Here is an 18,803-nt window from a genome sequence, read left to right on the forward strand (position 1 = left end):
AAGGCGAACAACTTTTCTTATATTTGCCCATCCAGTTCTTTCGATGCTGCAATACAAGCCATCGAAAAATGGCATCATCTGCTATTCTCAATGTATGCAATCTCAATTAGCTTCACGGTTTCAAATGGCATTTATTTTTACTGCCGCTTAAAATTCTAAAACCAATAGAATACTATGGAAATGATAGCATCCCAACAGTAAGTCAACACTTACCCTTTCCTTTATAAAATTAATTTATCATAACACACCCATGTTGCTTGTCATATTTGATGCGTTTGCATAACAGAAATAATTTACAAGATTTGAAATTGATACAAAGTGTACTAGTAAAGTTTTGCAATATTGTTGACTTGTAGGTAAGAATTAGAAGGTGTACTTGAAAACGAAACATTACGGAGACAGGATGTTCTCGTCGGTTTGGAATGCAGACCTTACAAATTCCATTACTTGTCTCATCCGTGGAAAGGTACCAGCCTGACAGACGGATATGAATCGACAGGTATTGGAATTTGTATAGCGAAGCAACCAAACCGATCTGAGAAGATCGGAAGGAAATTTTGAGGTCAGTTTTGGTTTTGGTTTGTGCGAGTGAACATCGAAGAAGATAGAGCGCAGGTATGTACCTGGAGGACGGAGGCGTCACTCCGAACATATAATGGTCTGAGCCTTGTTACAAAACCTCTCGCTAGTACCTTTTCTTACTTACATCCCGGTAATAAAATAATGAAATAAGGGAAGGAGGAAACATGGTGGAGATGCTGGGTACTGATCCCAGTACTGTGTCTAAAATTAGCACTTTTTGTCCAGATTGAAATTCAACATGCCGTGTGTGTTGGTCTGAGTACTTTTTCTGTGTTTTGAATTTCTTCTGGAGATTTTCTTGTGCTTGTTCACGCATCGCTTGCAATATGTCTAGGCGTTCCTTGTTAGAGTGCTGCAACGAATTTGGATCTATTCCTAGCAATGAATCCATCACATTCTTTGGTTCATAACCGTACATGAGGTAATGTGGAGAATATCTTGTTACTGTATGTACTTCTGAATTTATCGCAAACGTTATGGCTGAGAGATACAGATACCACTGTCCACATTTTTTCATTACATACGGTCTCAGCCTTTGCTTTAATTTCTGAATGTGTCGTTCGGCGAGTCCAACTGTTTCGTGGAAGTCTGTGTTTGCGAATCTGAGTCTGACATTCAATATTTGACTCAATTGTTCCATGATTTTTGAAGTGTGCGCTGGTGCACGATCAAGCGTGATGTTGTCTGGCACACCAAATCGCAAAATGATCTGTTCCAATAATGCATTGGCAATAGTTTCGGCGTCAACTGAAGGTATAGATGTCGTTACCATGTACCTGGTCGCTTGATCAACGCAGATGAGAACGTAGCGATGTCCGTGGTTGGCTGTGGCCCGCAATGGACCGCACGTGTCGATGACCCACTTCCTGGCTGGGGTGGCGATCGGTTCGAACGTCTGAAGGGTGAGCTTCTTTGGTCCAAAATCTCTCTTCGACATCTGGCATTCGAGGCAACTTTTTGATTTCATGTACACCCATCGTTTCAATCCTGGGAAGTAAAATCTTTTCCTGAAATTTTCATACGTGGAAGATGGTGAAGCGTGAGCTGCATTGTATTCAATGCAATGAATCTTCTCGAAATTTTCATCTTTTAATTTGTGTGGAATGCACAAGAGAAGTTCCTCTGTCTTGTTGTATCGATGACGTCTGTACAGTTTGTTGTCTTTGATGACGTAATACTGTGCTGCTTGTACTACTCCTGGATCTTGCATCGGATCGTTGTTGATGACTTTAATGATAGGGCCGAATAATGGATCGTCTTCTTGATGCTGTCGAATGCTGAAGTTTTCGTTCTCTAGGTGGAAAATTAGTTCAGGGTTATCTTCACTGTCGGCAGGAGCTTCCTCTGCTGGATAGCGGCTTAAAGTGTCTACAAGGGCATTTTCTGATGACTTGACATGTTTCACATCGAAGGAAAACTGCTGTAGTTCCAGAGCTCTACATGCCAACGAACCTGTCAAATTTGATGCTTGTCGTAAATATGATATGGAGTGATTATCAGTTATTAAAAGTAAAATGACTGTTTAGCAAATAATATTTAAACGCTTTTACTCCATAGACCACTGTGAGAAATTCTAGTTCAAATATTGATTTCTTCTTCTCTGTGTCGGTTAATCTGCGGCTCGCGAAGGCAACAGGGTGGCGTCAGCTTCCGTCTTCCGAATCTTGCCAAATGCTGGCAGTGAGGCCAACTGTAGATGCATCGGTGATGAGGTAGGTCTTCTTGTTTTGAGAATATGGTTTGAGTACGGGAGAACTGAGAATTTTTTCCTTTAGTTCATCAAACTCTTTCTGGTGCTGCTCTGTCCACGTGAACGGAATGTTCTTTTTCAAAAGTTTATATATGTTATCCGCTAAAAATGAGAATCCGGACACATATTTCCTAATGTAAGAACAACGTGCTAAGAAGCTCTTCATGTGTTTCTTAGTGCTAGGTGTTGGAAAATTCTTGATTGAATTAATGATTTTGTCGGAAATTTTCATCCCTTTCGCAGAAAGAAGATGTCCCAAAACGATGGTTTCTGAAAATGCGAACATACATTTCTTTATTCCAACTGCCATGTTTGCTTTCCTAATCCTATCAAATATTTGTTGAATTAGGGAGAAATTCTCTTCAAAAGTGGAAGTTGCTATGCACAAATCATCTAAATAGGTGGCTACTTGATTGTCGGGAAGACCACTAAATACAATGTCCATTAGTCTATTCATAAAACTACTGGGTGTCTTCATGCCCATAGGTAAACATTGATAACGGAATGAACCACAACCTGGAATTGCGAAGCTGGTAACTGGATGCGATTCTTCTGATATTGGAATTTGAAAATAAGTTTGAGGCATGTCCAGTGTAGTGTAAAAAAATTTACCCGCAAGACGTGCTAAAATGTCATTGCAATCTGGAGTGGGATATGAAACATTGTATATTACTTTATTAATTTCTGAAAAGTCTGAAACTAGTCTGTAGGTTTCATCTGGTTTCTTAACTAAGAATATGCGATGACGAAATGGTGAGTTTTCACAAGGTTCAATGATCTGTTGTTCTTGAAGTCTTGTTATTTCATTTTTCATTTTTTCCCTTAAATTTATGGGTATGGGAATTTGCCTAGCAAATGGAGGAACACATTCAGCAAGATCTGTGTGTGCTTCCACTGCGTTTGTTTTAGAAAAGCACTCAGGATTCCAATACATGATATCTGCATAATTGTAAATTAAATTTTGAATTTTGAGCTTTTGATCGTCTGTTAGTTCTGGATTTATATCAATTTGTTTAACGTCATAAAATTTCCTATGTTTAGTGAGTCGTTTTAAGGTTTCCTGGTCTAAATTTTCATCACCTTGCTCGAATGCATTGACGTTAGTGTCATAAATTTCAGAAATTATTTGGTTACTTCCTGCTGAACCAATTGGAGTGTTTTTCTGTATTACTAACGGATGTTTTTTTGTGTTTGTTAGCAAAATGTGAGGTTCTTCTTCATTAACTAATGGATAAGGTGCTAAAACATCTAATGAGTCCAACAATTCTTTATTCGGTTCAAATGTGTTATATTTAGTCCCAATCTGGATGTTTTCTAGCCATAGTTTTACATAAGTTGAGGATTTCGGTTTTAATGTTATCTTATGTTGTGCTACAAATGTTGAACTTTGATTTAAATCTAACATTTGAAATATTTGATCAGGAATGGTGTGTACTTTGTTTTCGTCACTGGAAAATTGCCATTTTGGTGAATACCCTAATCTCTGCAATGAGATCGTATTATCTCATAACGATATATTTGCCTTATGTAGATTTAAAAAATCTGTGCCCAAAATTGCATACTGGAATTTTGTATTAGCTATTCTGAACGGGTGACAGTAAAATTTCCCACCGATTCGGAATTGTATGAAGGCAATTTGTCTGACAGTTATGGAATTTCCACTTATTCCTGCTATGGTTGAATTTATGTTTATTCTTTTTGCATTTGTTGTAACCAAGTTGTCATTTATTATACTACAATTTGCACCTATGTCTACAAGTACTTTACAAGGTTTCCTATTTACTGTTGCTTCTAGAAAACTAAGATTATTCTGTTTAATTATGGGAACTGTATGCGAACTTTTCCCCTGACGACCGTTCCCACGTTCATAGGGTTTCAATAGTTTAAAGAGACATTAGGTGATTGTTGGTCCGATGAACCTGTCTGATTGTAATATACTTGTTGATTATATTGCTGGGCTGTATTTTGTTCACGTTGAGGGCAACAGTTTTGACAGGGTTGCCATCTCTGATCTTGTTGAGGGTGTTGTCTCTGGAATGGCCTATAACCTCCTCTATGGTAATTGGAACGACCCTGTTCCCACGTTGGTAACCATTGTTTGAATTATTTGATCTAAAAAAATTGTTACTTCTTTGGGAATGTGAACTATTCCTACCATTATATCTTTGGCGTGCAGGAAATCTATTATTAGTTCTAGAAGGCTGTGATCTATTTCTGAACATTTGTGCACTATTCTGAAAATGATTAATTTGGAGTTCATTCATTTTAATTTCCAAATCTTTTAATTGATCTTGTGTTACAAAGTTTTTTTCTGTTTGCAGTTGACTGTTTATTTCCTGTTGATTATTTGAGCTAGTTTGAGGGTCTTTTATGGGAGGTTGGGTTACTATGTTTTGCAATCCTATCTGATTTGTTGATGCAACTAGACCTTGAGTATATTTAAGCGCCGCTAATTCCCTAGCTTCTCTGTACACTTGCTCTTCCAAAAGGGTTTGTTTTCTTTGCAAGTTGTTCATCCACCGAATTAAAATTCTTGTCGGAAGCTACTTGAAGGTACTGCGTACGTAGTCCCCTCACAATGTAATAAATTACATGCTCTATTTATGCTTGGGGGAGATATTTCTGGATCAAGGCATGCTTACGCAAGATGTAAGCTTGCGAGGTTTCCTGAATTTGTTGGACTTGTTCCTTTAAGAAATTCTCAACCAGGAGAGGTTTGACCAATGTCCCTAAAAGTGTTGGTAATTTCTGTTTTTAGCGTTTGATACTCCTTATTTGCATAATCTGGTTGAGATTTTATTCCCGTTATTAAATCTAAAGCGATTCCAGTGAGGAATAAAGGCAAGAAATCTTTCCTTTTTGCAGGGGTCCAAGTTAATGCATCCGCCATATTTTCAAAAGTTGTGAAAAATTGATCAACTTCTAAGGGTTTTGTCCCTGAAAACTTTTCAGGTTGATTAAAATTTGGTATGTTCAATGCCATGACTTCAGTATTGTTGACAACGGTGGAAGGAATAATGGCAATGCAGTCCGTGGAATGTGCAGTGTTGGTGGAAAACTGCTGTATGTATCGCGGCCTTGCCCTGGTGACTGGACGAGACGGTGAAATCGGAACCGTTTGTTCCACCAGCTGTTGAATCCTCGTTAAAGATAAGTCTAATTCGTGTTCATTTTTCCTTAGCATTCCTAACCCACGTTCTGAAGCACATATTTTCTATAAGGAAATCGCACCTACAACTAAAAGTTACAAAAAAGACCTGCGTCTCCAACCATGTTTCCTCCTTCCCTTATTTTATTTATTTTATTACCGGGATGTAAGTAAGAAAAGGTACTAGCGAGAGGTTTTGTAACAAGGCTCAGACCATTATATGTTCGGAGTGACGCCTCCGTCCTCCAGGTACATACCTGTGCTCTATCTTCTTCGATGTTCACTCGCACAAACCAAAACCAAAACTGACCTCGAAATTTCCTTCCGATCTTCTCAGATCGGTTTGGTTGCTTCGCTATACAAATTCCAATACCTGTCGATTCATATCCGTCTGTCAGGCTGGTACCTTTCCACGGATGAGACAAGTAATGGAATATGTAAGGTCTGCATTCCAAACCGACGAGAACATCCTGTCTCCGTAATGTTTCGTTTTCAAGTACACCTTCTAATTCTTACCTACAAGTCAACAATATGGTGCAACCGAAGGTCGCACGTTGTGACAAGTTGAAGCATGTTCAGGAAAATGCAACATCTCGCTACGTCAACAGCATCTTAACAGGCGATGAAACCTGGCTTTACCTCAGAAAAAAGCTGGGTTTTCGACGATGAAAACAGGCCCGTGTCTGTGCAAGAATCTCGATCAGTAAAGAAGAGGATGTAAGGGGAGTTGTGGAGCAGATGCTTAGTTTTACCACCATGACAACGCTCCTGAGCACCGCTCCAAAGTTTGCATCGAGTATTTGGCACGTACGGGGCTGAATGTGCTGGAGCATCCTCCCTATGGTGCAGACCTCGCTCAATGCGACTCTGCACTGTTTCCTCACGCCAATAACAGGCTTAAAGAAATAGGTTTTTCAATTAAGAGAATCTTCTAAGGGCGTGGGATGACGAGTGTACCCACTTCCCTGAGGAAATATGGAAGAGTTGGTTCGACTAATGGATTTGAAGGATGAAGAAGTGGTGGAAAGTATTTTCAAAGATTTTGAAAATGAAAGGTGTATTGCAAAACCTTCCTAGAACCTTTTCTATTTACACTCCAAAAGCTACCTGGTGTAACCCATATCTCACCACATTTTTTATTGCTTTCTAACAGAAATAATAAATGTGAAACACTATCACATTTTCATCATGTTTGATAACTGACCCAGTAATCTGTCCTACATCTTTCCCTAGCAGACCTCCGTGGTGGGTGGTTACACAATGCACAGCGACGACAGGGTTCCGGGTTCGAATCCCAGTTGGGCTTGGTTGTTTGTGAATGTCCATTCATCAATTTCATCATTTCATCACTCATCCCCATCTTCGCAAATTAGCCAAGAGGCACAAAACACGAAGTAAAATAAACTAAATCAATCAATCAATCAATGTTATGACAGTACAGAATCCAACACACCTTCCTTAATAAATCACCATATCAATGAGTGTATTTGTTGTGTTGCTAGAGCAATATAGGATATAAGAATAGTGAGAATTCCGGATAAGAATGTGTTCTATATTTTCATAGGGGGGGGGGGGCAAACTGTACTTATCTAGCAGATAAGTACACTTTCAACACTTACAATGTTTGTTGCTGCGTAAGACCACATCGCATTGTTTCAACAATTGCGGCAATGTACTCCCTACACTCATGGAGTGAAGGTAAGGTAGAAGGTGCTTATTCTTTTCTGCTTCTAAGCTGCACCACATAAGATAATTGTTGATTGTTTTTTTTTTTTAGGGAAAATACAGTCTTACAAAATATTTGATATCTTGTCAATAAAAAAAGGGGGGAAGGGAATGTAGGCTGAAAAACTAGTCAATAAAGGGACTGGAAAGGAAAATGTTTTAAAAAAGGGAATGTGGGCTGAAAAAGAGGGGAAAAAAGGGAAGTTAAAATCATGTAATCTTGTTGCTGGAAGATAATTATCAACACTTGTTATTTATTCCATGATCTGTGTTGAAAAATAAAAAAGGACTTCCCTTTGAAATCGGTCTCTATTTATCAGCCACAAAGTAAGGTTTTTAAAGGTATGAGGAGGTCAGATGTATGGAAACATAGGACTGAGTAGGTAAAAAAAAAGAGCCACACTTCCTCTTATTAACTTTCTGGCAAATTACTGATTACACAACTTGTGATCACCGACACATCCATGGCAGAGTGGTTAGCACAGTGTGCTACAATGCCAGGGGGCCCCAGGTTCAAATAATGGCTTGTTCTTTGTGTTGCCCTTCATCAATTTTACTACATCCTCATGGGCATCCGGAAGGGGGGCCATGACCCCCCCCCTGAAAAATGAAAGTCAACCAAAAATTATGTATTTCACACATATAATTTAATTTTAGCCACAATAATATGTGTTACTTATTGCATGATCACCATAAATTCAAATTTAATCAATGTTTTTTAGGGAACGGCACTACTTTTAGAGGAAATGTGCCTTGTTTGCTCCCCCCTGGAAAAAATACCTTCCTTGCCCCTCCCTGGGAAAAATCCTGCAGACGTCCATGTACATCCTCATCCTCACGATTAGCCAAACGTGGCAGAAGTTTATTTCATTTCTTGTATAATAGTAGTTTCTGAAAATTGCTTTAAATTTACTTATTTAAAAATAAATGTTCCTTTGCAAACACATTTGTATACAAAGTGTATAATATCTATTAAAACCCTAGATTTATAAGTAAATGTTTAAAAATAGATATCTCTGTTACCTTCCAATCATTTTGTCATCTTTGAATACAGGAATATTTGGTTGTGTTGCATCATCGAATGGTCCTGGATGTGTTTGTGGAGAACCAAACCAATGATGAAACCCGTGCTGAAGAGGAAGATATTGTGGTCGATGCCCCAAATGCCTGAAACATACCAGTATTTATAATAATAGAGTTCTCTCTATTATTCTAAGATACTAGAATTGATCCTGGGTAAAAATGGCTCAGTGGCCAAGTTTGTTGGTGGTCGTCTCAAAATATCTGCACTAAATCTCCTGACCTGGTCATAGATGTTCCTGTGTGTTGGTGGGGGGCTTCATATATTTCTCTTAATCACCATCCATATTTATTATTGTAATTAATCTAAAAAGGCAGGTGTTACATAATTAAGAGAGAAATAAAAAAAAAACATTGTAGAACATAAATATTTTGAAACAAACTTCATAAACAGCAGTATAATCAGACTACTAGCAGAAAACTCTTAATTATGAATATGAAGACCAAAGTAAATATCCCCTGCTCATTGCACTATGCCATGAAGGCACATAGGTATGGGCGTATTTAAGGGGGGGGCAATGGGTCCAAACCCCCCCACCCCCCCTTGGTTCAGTAAAATTACCAGATTACCGGTTCCATCCGCTATGCGCAGAGACTTGTTCGTAAAAATTTCTTCCGACTTATTTTGTTCTCATAAATTACAAGCTCATAGAACAGGATAAGGATGGGAAAGAAATTAATTCCACACACCAGATGGGACTGCATAGCAAATGTCTGCAATTTCCTGATAGTTTCGGAATTTCTCTGGAAAATACTCAGAAAACTCCTGACATTTCACAAATTCTGTAATGCCACATGTAATTTCTGCCCGAAGCAGCTGCTTGTGAACTTATAGCGCAAATATTATAATTTCATTAGAAGTTTCCGATATGGTTTGTTACCATTCAAGATTTTAAGTATTCCTCAGATTCTAATGTTTTTATAATTTAAAATTTCCCAACTGTTTTATAATCCTGAAAGTCGATAAACCATTTTCCAAACTCTAGATTGGAATGGGAAACTTGTCCCTATTAGAGTGTGTAACCGCATCTGGGTTAGCTTCAGCTATTAGTACTTCTACTCTCTCTGGGTTTAGCGGGTGTGGATTTAGAAAAAAAAAAGTTGGTGAAGAATATATGATGGTGCTGATGTAATGGGTGGTAGAATTAAAGGGGTGAGATAGATCGTGTCCAAAAGCAATTTTTGTACATTGTTCAGCACATATTTTAACCCTGGCTATTGCCCATTTCTGTGGAATTTCTGCGATAAGGAGAATGTTAAATCGGTTATAATTTTTTCCCCTTGAGTCTTCTCAAACTAGCAGCCCCCCGTGGTTAGCACATCGTTGGTCCCGGGTTCGAAACCTGGCATGGGTTTTTGTGGGTGTCCATTCATCAATTTCGTCATGTCATCACTCATCCTGATCTTTGGAAATTAACCAAAAGTGGCACAAAAAGCGAAGTAAAATAATGCAAATATAAATCAATCAATCTTCTCAAAGTAATTTAGTTGTAAAAAATGCAGTGCAAGATAAGCTAGGGAAGTATTGTAACGTTCTCAAGTTGTTTGACAGAAGATGGACAGAAAAGTATCAATACTCAGTAGGGTGACTTGTGAAATCGTATACATTAATAGTAGAAACTACTGTTTTCCATTTTTGGACCATTTTGTAGCAGAAATGAACCCAAGTTTCTCTGAACACAGTCAACACATTGAAAAATTGCAACAACTTATTCCAATATGAAATGCCTATTCCTCATTCATTGGAACAGTGTGTCAAAATGTTGGATGGCCTGGTTGATATTTTTTACATTTTCAAATCTGAATAAAAAATGTGGCAAACAGTAATTGAAAAGACATGTCCAGGGTCTGCATTGTAGGCAGTAGAACATTGTGACAAGCTCTTGTACTCAAATATGCACAAATTGTTGGTGATCTTGACTACACTGCCAGTTTCATCTTCAACACTCAACAGGATGTGTTTAGCATTAAGGAGGTTGAAATACTGTCCTTGCAATTCAACTGGAGATCCTCGACTAATGGACCCTGCACTAATAAGTGTACATACATTCGAATATTATTTGGTCTAGGAATTAATTTGTGCGCCTGGACAAGAGATGGCGTAACGAGCGTATCGTCCCACAGTTCCATGTATTCACACATGCGTTGAAAACTCCTGTCAGCGTGCATCATTTGTAGTATAGGGCAGTTGATTGACGTGTCAACAACAGCATTTTGTAGTCAACTGAAAATGGCGCAGTTCGTGCCAGATAAAGTGTTTTTGCGGGGTGTTCTGCTTCATTACTTTAACATGCAGAAAAGTGCTACCGAAAGTCATCGTATTTTGGTGGAAGTGTATGGTGACCATGCGCTAGCTGAGCGAACATGTCAGAAGTGGTTTGCATGGTTTAGAAGTGGTGATTTCGGCCTGAAAGACCAAGAGCGACCTGGACAGCCAAAAAAAAATTGAAGACGAAGAATTGAGAGCATTGCTCGATCAGGATTCGTGCCAAAAGCAGGAAGAACTTGCAGAAGCATTAGGCGTTGATCAAACAACAGTTTCCAAACGCCTCAAAGCCATGGGAATGATTCAAAAGAGTCATTGGGTTCCACATGAATTGAAAGACAGAGACGTTGAAAGACGAAAAACCATTTGCGAATTGCTGCTTGAAAGACAGAAAAGAAAGGGGTTTTTGCATCGCATTGTTGCTGGCGATGAGAAGTGGATCCATTACGAGAACCCGAAACAAAAAAAGGCCTGGGTGAAGCCAGGTGAACCAGGTCCATCATAACCGAAACAAGATATTCACTGTGCATATGGTGGGATATGAAAGGTGTGGTGTACTATGAGCTGCTACAACCGGGTGAAATTATTAATGGAGAACGTTATCGACAACAATTAATGCGTTTGAAGCAAGCTCTGGCCAGGAAACGACCAGAAGGGGAGAACAGAGATGATAATCTTATTTTTCAACATGATAACGCTTGCCCACATGTCGCAAAACCGGTCAAAACCTATTTAGAAAATGTCGGATGGGAAGTTTTACCCCACCCGCCGTATTCACCAGATGTTGCTCCTTCGGACTACTACTTGTTCAATTGCATGAATAATGATTTGATCCATAACTTGCCTGACAGATGGGCGAAAGTGGTGGCTCGCGATGGACAATATTTTTCTTAAGGTATTTATGTATTTTGTGTTTGAACTACAGCTTCAATGTGTGCGTAACAACCGCACAAATTAATTCCTAGACCAAATAAAATAACACCGATGATGTTATTTTCAATTTTGTAGCAACGAGGAAAAGACTAATTTTAACATTGTAATTCCTTTTTAAAGAGAAGCTGGGATTTGCTTTTTCAAAAACATTTTCTGCTCATTTTATATATAAAAGTTAGAAGTTTGTAGATAGACATAATTTAATAAATGTGTGTGTGGATTTTGATAGCCAGATGATACCTAGGGACGCTATACGTCCCGGATTTTCAGGAACAATCCCGGAATGGTATCATTTGTCCCGGTGTTCCGAATAGTTTCTTCGGGATGCACAAATGTCCTGGAATCGGGTGGGAAAGAAGAAATGATTGAGACTATACTTTCCTGAACTTTTTTTTATATTTAAATGCGTGGATATAATTTTAAAATGCTCATTTTACAAAACAATCTAACTCAACATTGAACCACTCCCTCTCCATAATACAAGAGTTAAAGAGATATAGACGGTATTGCAAACATCTTTGACTTCATGATGGGAGCGCCGTCTGCTGAATTTCAGTTATGATTCTCTTCCATTGTATAGTAATCTGCTTACTGTAAAGAGTCTGTGCTTGGGTGCCTATCTGTTAAATCCACAGTTTTCAAATAAAGTTTGCACACAATGTGGAATGTAAATGAGAATTATGTTGTACATACAACTTTATTGGGACTTCCATGCCCTAACAAGCTATCAGTCAGTAGTGTCCTGGATTTTCACTTATGAAGTATAGGAACCCTGATTGAACCAAAAGTTGACCCCCCACCCTTTACATGACCTATGTATATATATACGCCCATGCACATAGGGGTTCATTTTTTGGAAATGGTGTGATCACACTGGCAATCTTTACCCCTGCCTTCCCCAGGTTGTCTTCAGTTATACATTTATTAGAGACTGGGTGGACTCCAGAGCAGCTGTATGTGGGACACATCCACCCTGGGTATTGAACCTGTCTCTCACACAACAGTCAGATGCCCTACTGGATCGTCTTGGCTCCTTCATTTTCTTAAAAGTATAAAAATGTGTACAAATGCTGTACATACCATTTACCAACAATTTTATTCTCATAGCCAAATTTTGCCAACATTTCCGAAAGAAGTAGTTCCCCATCAGAAATTCCTCCCATGACTTCTTGCGATGAATAAGCTAAAGGAAGAAAAATGAAATAATTTTATTAAGAATATGTAACTCTTTCTACAACTTAATGGGAAGAGATATGAATATAAGTTACCCAATCAAAATAAAATTTAATATGGATTAATAAAGTGTAAATTTAATTGAAGTGTCAGGGGGGAGGGGAAACAGGTAAGTCAATCTCCAAAAATGATGTTTTAATTGCAAAACGTTACCAGACATGTAAATGCAAATATACAAAAAAATATATGATTCGGCAAATTGAAGTTTCAAATGTATGAAATGAAAGAGAGCATGTTGTAAAGTACAGCACAGCATCAACATGGCAGGAAATGACACAACTACCTCACAACAGAAAATTGACTTGCCTTGGTTTGCCCCTTGACACTTCAATTAAGATTCAATATTTTGCTAAGAATATTATGTATTGCCTTGTAGTCATAAGAAATAATTATTTTTTATTAATAATATAAAGACATTTAAGGTGATAGTGATAGAGAAATGTTTTCAAGTGTTCTATCTGAATGTGCTGTTATTCTTTGGATTTGAAGAGAATTGTGCTAATAAAGCTTTTAGTTTTTACATTATGGTGGAGATTGAATTTTTAAAATTAATTACCATTTCTTGCTGGAGCATTTGTTGTATAAAATCCATTCCTAATTGGTAATCGCCCAGTCAGAAGAGAGGCACGTGCTGAAAGTGAAAACAATACACATTACTTACGTTATTAATTTTACCATGCAAGGAGCAAGACAAGGAGGTAACATTTAAGCAGTGTAGTAATATGTAGCAAACCATGCAAGTGGTAGGCAGAGGGAGCATGGGGACAGATGCTCACTAGATTGATCAGTCTGCCTCCTCGCCTCAAGCAAACAGAAAAAAGTAGATAAAAAATGCGTCTGTTCCCCAGAAAATATTCCTACCTCCCCACACCCTTTTTTTTTCTGACATCGTCCACACTGAGACATGCATATGTAACAGGTAAATTTGGCTGGAAACTTTCAACTGATGCAAAAACCAGGGGCGGCGCCACGTGCCTTTTCAGTCAAGCAGGGCACATTTTTCTTCTGGGTGAGGAGGGGGGGGGGGCAGTTTACCTCTATATTCCTCTTTAAGGTTTTTGAGGGGAGTTCCTTGATATGGAGGAAGTAAATTGTTCGAACAATTTGGAATAAAATTAACATTCTGATCAAGATATCTCTCGAAAGAGCATTAAATACTCACTACATAGGAATATGAAAAATCAGCAACATATGGAACAAATTACATGAATAAAAAAAAACCTCTAATACTGACGTCGGAACCCTATACGCTTGCAGTAACTAAACTTTGGGTAGATACTTGAATGATTAGGAAAATGTTACACTGCAGTTTCTCTTCCATTGTCAATGAATTGAAAGGCGTAGATATTAAAGTTTCTACATGATTCAATGTCATATTCACCAAGTATCCACTAATATCAATGACTAAGTAGGAAGATGATGCAGCGCTAAGTTCAGTTACAACACTTTACATTGGCCATGTACTCCCAAAAAGTTCGTTTATACTTACGAAGATATTCTGCATGTCAAGTTGCTGGAACACAGACACAATTACACAAATAAATAAACACGTACAGTAACTATAAAATCGCGAAAAACTAATTATTTCATAAGCGACCAATACGCACAGACGGAACGCAACGCAAACTCACACACTAACTCAAATCCAAATCCGTATTACAATGGGAAGAAAGGAGGATCTTTTTAAAAATACGAGGGACTAGTTTGTGAAATAAAAAGTGTTGTCAACTTTTCAGGTCGCCGGAACAAGCGCGAAGAAAAGCATTCGAGGGATTTTTTTCTATCTTATTGCTGCAGGCTGGAAGAATGAATGAACTGCCTGTCAAGCGTTGGAAACACTGAACGGTGAACGAGGCAAACATGAATAGGAAGGGCACCTCGTTCACTGCCCAGAGATGGCTACGAATTTTGCGCTTTTCCATTGTGAGGGGACCGTCCCTTGCCTATGCTGTAAATGTTTGGATCAGTCAGTGACGTCACGTCTCCGGGGCAGAGCCGAGATTGTACTCTCTCCAACAGGTTGCAGCAACGTAGGGGTTGAGGGGGAAAAAAATATTTACGCGTATATACCGATCGTCTCTTCAGATGAACTTTTTATGTTAAAATTGTTGTGGGGCAGTGCCCTGGTTGCCCTTTATGTAGCATCGCCACTGGCAAAAACAAAATGACACAGAACATGCTGTAAGTTGCTGAACAAGTTAAGAAGTTGCTTTCGATCTCGCTATCGTAGTTCCTGGCTTTGAGTTTGCACATGAAATTCTTATTGCGAGTATTCCTTCATTAATGTCATGTAATTGCATAAACTATTCAGAAAACATGTACTACAAAGTGAATGAATTAGAAGAATAAAGGAACCAAGTAAATATAAATAACTCCAATGATAGAATATAAAGAGTGATAAATATATGTCTACTCTGTTAATCCTTATATTGTTACGAATATATGTTTATACCCTCATTATCTATGTAACCTTCAAATATATTATGTATCGGATTGGATCATAAACTGTGTAACACTCAAGAATATGCAATGTAATATGATATGTAATATATGTAATTGACGAAACCATGGATCAATATAATCCTTAAGGTGAATAATCAATCAATCACCACTCATCCTCGACATCTTGATCAACCAAAAGTGAAATAAAAGCAATGCTAATAAACAGTGGCGGTCATTGGATTCCAAAACAGTTTACTTTCCCTTTGTACATAAGGTTTAGCATAGTGAGGGGGCAAAAATGACAAAAGGTGGGGGTAACTGCCTCCCCACGCCCCTCCTAATCACCGCCACTGCTAATAAATAACAAAAATACAAATTAACTGAGAAGTTAGTAAACTTTTTGTAAATAGATTACAATATTTCATTTCTTTCCCCTTGCTTTGGCTGAATGAATTTTGTGTTACTTACCTGGAGAACAGACAGGACTTGCTGTATAAAATTCAGTAAATAACATTCCTTCTGCTGCCATTTTATCAATGTTTGGCGTTTCTTTGCTAGGTTCACCATGAACTCCAAGATCACCCCATCCTAGCTAAAACAGAAAAAAGCTGGCATTTTCTAGGTAATATTTATCTGTTGTACATGCCTTGTTCAAGAAAAATCTTTGGAAGTTAAGGGAACTTTTAGTCATGAAATGTGAGTGACCTCGCACCAAAAAAATAAAAAAATAATCAATTCTGAAATTTTGAGATTTCAAACTATTCATTCCTTGGATTGAGTGAGTATTAAGTGGTAGAATATGAAAAATATGAGGTGGTACCTGTGGTTTTACATTAATTTTTTCGACCTAAGTAATTTCTTCATATGTTTATTCGGCTGGAATGCCATCTAACTTAAATTTATAATAATAATATATCATTATTCAGTGTGCGGATTTCTGAATATGTTGTCGATAAGATTTTATGTTTTTTATCAATTAAAATAAACTATGTCAATTCCCAAGCAGGAGGTTGACCTCTCCACCCCACCCCAGGTTGTTATGCAACTTTCAATTTAGTATTAGTGATTTGAATTACAGCTAAACAATAGGAACCGTCAATAGAAAGGTACAGTATAGTCTCCGACAATTAAAATGAGACAACTAGATCCAGGCAGGGGCCAGGGGGGCTGAGCCCCCCTGGAACTGCGTGAAGAGTGAAAATGTAGACAGCAGATAATATTTTGCTCAACTTTGGTGAAGGATAAATTCACAGCACGAACAGCATCTATTACATTCGTTCATCTTATTTATACGAAAAAGTCTTTAGAAGATTCCTTTGGCTTTAGAAAGTTCTTCCGTAGGGGAGCATCTTTATTTGTACCTTCGTTGCCCCTGTTGCGACCTCCTATTTATACAGAAATCTGTAACTTTGACGTCATTATGCAAATTCCCTCCGCATCTGCGTCAAAGGTCAATATCTCCCAAGTTTTGGGAACGAAGGGGAGTTTTATTGTTTCGGCCGGGAGTGGAATGTACTACGCTAGGCACTGATTGAATATTGTCCAATTTCCCTTGTGTGATATAAATATCTGTATCATCAAACGTAGTGTGGAGTGTGTAGTAAGGGAGGATTTCAGTAGCAGCCAATTAACACAAGCTATATTTCAAAATATGTAGAAAAATGTAGTATTTGTGTGATATTTATAAACTTTATGTAACTTAATGACCTCCCTCCCCCCCCTCCCCCACACACATAATTTACCTTCATTTAACACTGTTAAACTTTTGAAGATGGACTTGGTTTACCAAGCCCCCGCTGATAACCCATGAGCCCCACCTGGAGATCAATTCTAGCTACGGGCCTGCCTAGATCCTGAAATACTCGCTTCCCTGCAAGCTGCTATGTGTGTGGTCTAACTCTACAGCAGTGGTAGAAGTTACCATTGAAAAATCCACTTATCGGCGCAGAGTTAGGCAACACACAGAACGCCTTGCTGGGAAGCGAATATTTCAGGTTCTAGGTGTCCAATTTATATTGCCCATGACTGTAGCTACTTTACGATCAGTAGGGTTAATATAAATTGCAGTTTTATTACTCTGCTTCAGGTTTACTTGATTCGAGACCCTCCTCCTGGGATTAAACATTCATAATTATCATTGCAATTAAGCTAGCGAGGTACAAAGCGATTTTTATGCCATAACTAAATTTAATGCAACACCTATTTTCACCTTTTACAATGACAATCCAATGACAACAACTTCACACTTTCTACTAGATGTCACCAGCGTCGCTTGCAACAAACTAAATCCACAGTCTTTGAGATAGAGTTGCATATCGACTGGGCGAATAATCCCATTTGTCTGCTTATTAGCTACTGCAATGAAAATCTGTTTTTCTGTAGTTGGTGAGTGTTATGTTAATTTCCATTATTACTTTATATGTATTATTTAATGTGTAGTAGTTGCATATGCTGTGATGTTAATTTCTTAAAAGTGTATAATCTGAACATTTTGTCGAGCCCGATTCAATGAACTTTTGTGCTGTAGTTTTGTGCAAATGGGTGGATCATTAACAGTGTTAATTATTTTTACGTTTCTCTTTTTCTACTTGTTATAAATCTGCGTTATTACGGAGCATTTTTAATTCCCTGTGTTCCTTCGTTATATCAATTTAATACATGCAAAACTTTATAAGCGTTTTTCTTGTATTCATATCAACAAAGAGAAATCTTCTCGCTTAATTTATCATTCAGTGCCCGTTCTCGTTGTTCCAAATAACCTAGGTAAAAATAGAAGAGCTGTGTAAAATTAATAAAACTAACCAAATTTACCTTTGTTGGAGAACGACATTTTAAAGATGCACGCTCCTTTTCTACATTAGGTTTGGTTTTATTAGTAATGTTGCATTTTATTTCCTGTGCTTTAACACGCAAAAAAAGCAAGTTACGTTTTAGTACCAAATATCACTACAGTGATTGCAGAAATTACGCTCACATTGCCTTTCGTAAAACTTGTAAAATTCATACTACGTATCAGTGGCGTGCGGTGCTAAATCAGACAGGGGAACAGGTGACCTGCACTTGCCCCCTCCCCTCCCATACCCGTAATTTTACCAAGTAAAATTCAACCCTTATTGAAATGAACTAAATACAAGGGTGCCCCTCCCCCCCAAGGCCAATGGCGCATTCCCTCCAAATCATATAATTTGTGCCCTTAAACCATATCGTAATACCCAAAACATATTTAATTACAACAGCGTGTCTACTGAAAGTAACTTCTTTCTTAGCTTTACTGAACACTATACTTGATCTGCCCCTCCTTCCTAAACAGGGGTGTCCATCACTCAAGACCACCCCTAAAATCGTTCATCATAATCGAGAATATATCTTGTCTTGTAATGCAGCTGTAGTATATAAACTTCACATTCACGTCATTCAAGCACCAAACACGCATCCTAGTAACATATCATTGCGATCGAAGCGAGCAAGAAAATCTTTAAATCCATTCCTTTGCAGGCTTTCAAGAATATTAATTTAAATGGATGTCAATACTTTCTTAAGATCTCGAGATATTTAGTCTTTTCCAGCTTCCCCTTTGGCACGTTCGGGGTCGAAAACGTGTGGATATCATATCGCTAAATGCAGTCTCCAAAATTTAATTTTCG

The 18,803-nt window shown here is 38.1% G+C and overlaps 2 protein-coding genes across 4 annotated transcripts in view; one reads left to right on the forward strand and one right to left on the reverse strand.

The window, feature by feature from the left end:
- Positions 1-18,803, reverse strand: part of LOC145979973 (N-acetylgalactosamine-6-sulfatase-like) — a 39,271-nt gene that overhangs the window by 18,463 nt on the left and 2,005 nt on the right. Inside the window, exons 2-5 of one of the 3 annotated variants that reach the window (XM_083112911.1) lie at positions 15,628-15,747; positions 13,274-13,348; positions 12,565-12,667; positions 8,229-8,372 (exon numbers count right to left, since the gene is read on the reverse strand). In XM_083112911.1, coding sequence (XP_082969037.1) covers positions 8,229-8,372; positions 12,565-12,667; positions 13,274-13,348; positions 15,628-15,747 — 442 coding nt within the window. Of the gene's footprint in view, positions 1-8,228; positions 8,373-12,564; positions 12,668-13,273; positions 13,349-15,627; positions 15,752-18,803 lie in introns of all 3 variants that reach the window. The other 2 variants (XM_083112910.1, XM_083112912.1) reach the window with 2 other exon arrangements.
- LOC145979975 (uncharacterized) overlaps positions 17,465-18,803 on the forward strand; it is a 54,750-nt gene continuing 53,411 nt past the window's right edge. The window contains exon 1 of the mRNA XM_083112914.1: positions 17,465-17,544. The gene's annotated coding sequence lies outside the window, so the exon portion shown is untranslated. The remainder of the gene's footprint in view (positions 17,545-18,803) is intronic.

The sequence above is a fragment of the Lepisma saccharinum genome, chromosome 27, assembly GCF_977018435.1.
Source record: "Lepisma saccharinum chromosome 27, izLepSacc3.1, whole genome shotgun sequence".
Taxonomy (NCBI): Eukaryota; Metazoa; Arthropoda; class Insecta; order Zygentoma; family Lepismatidae; genus Lepisma; species Lepisma saccharinum.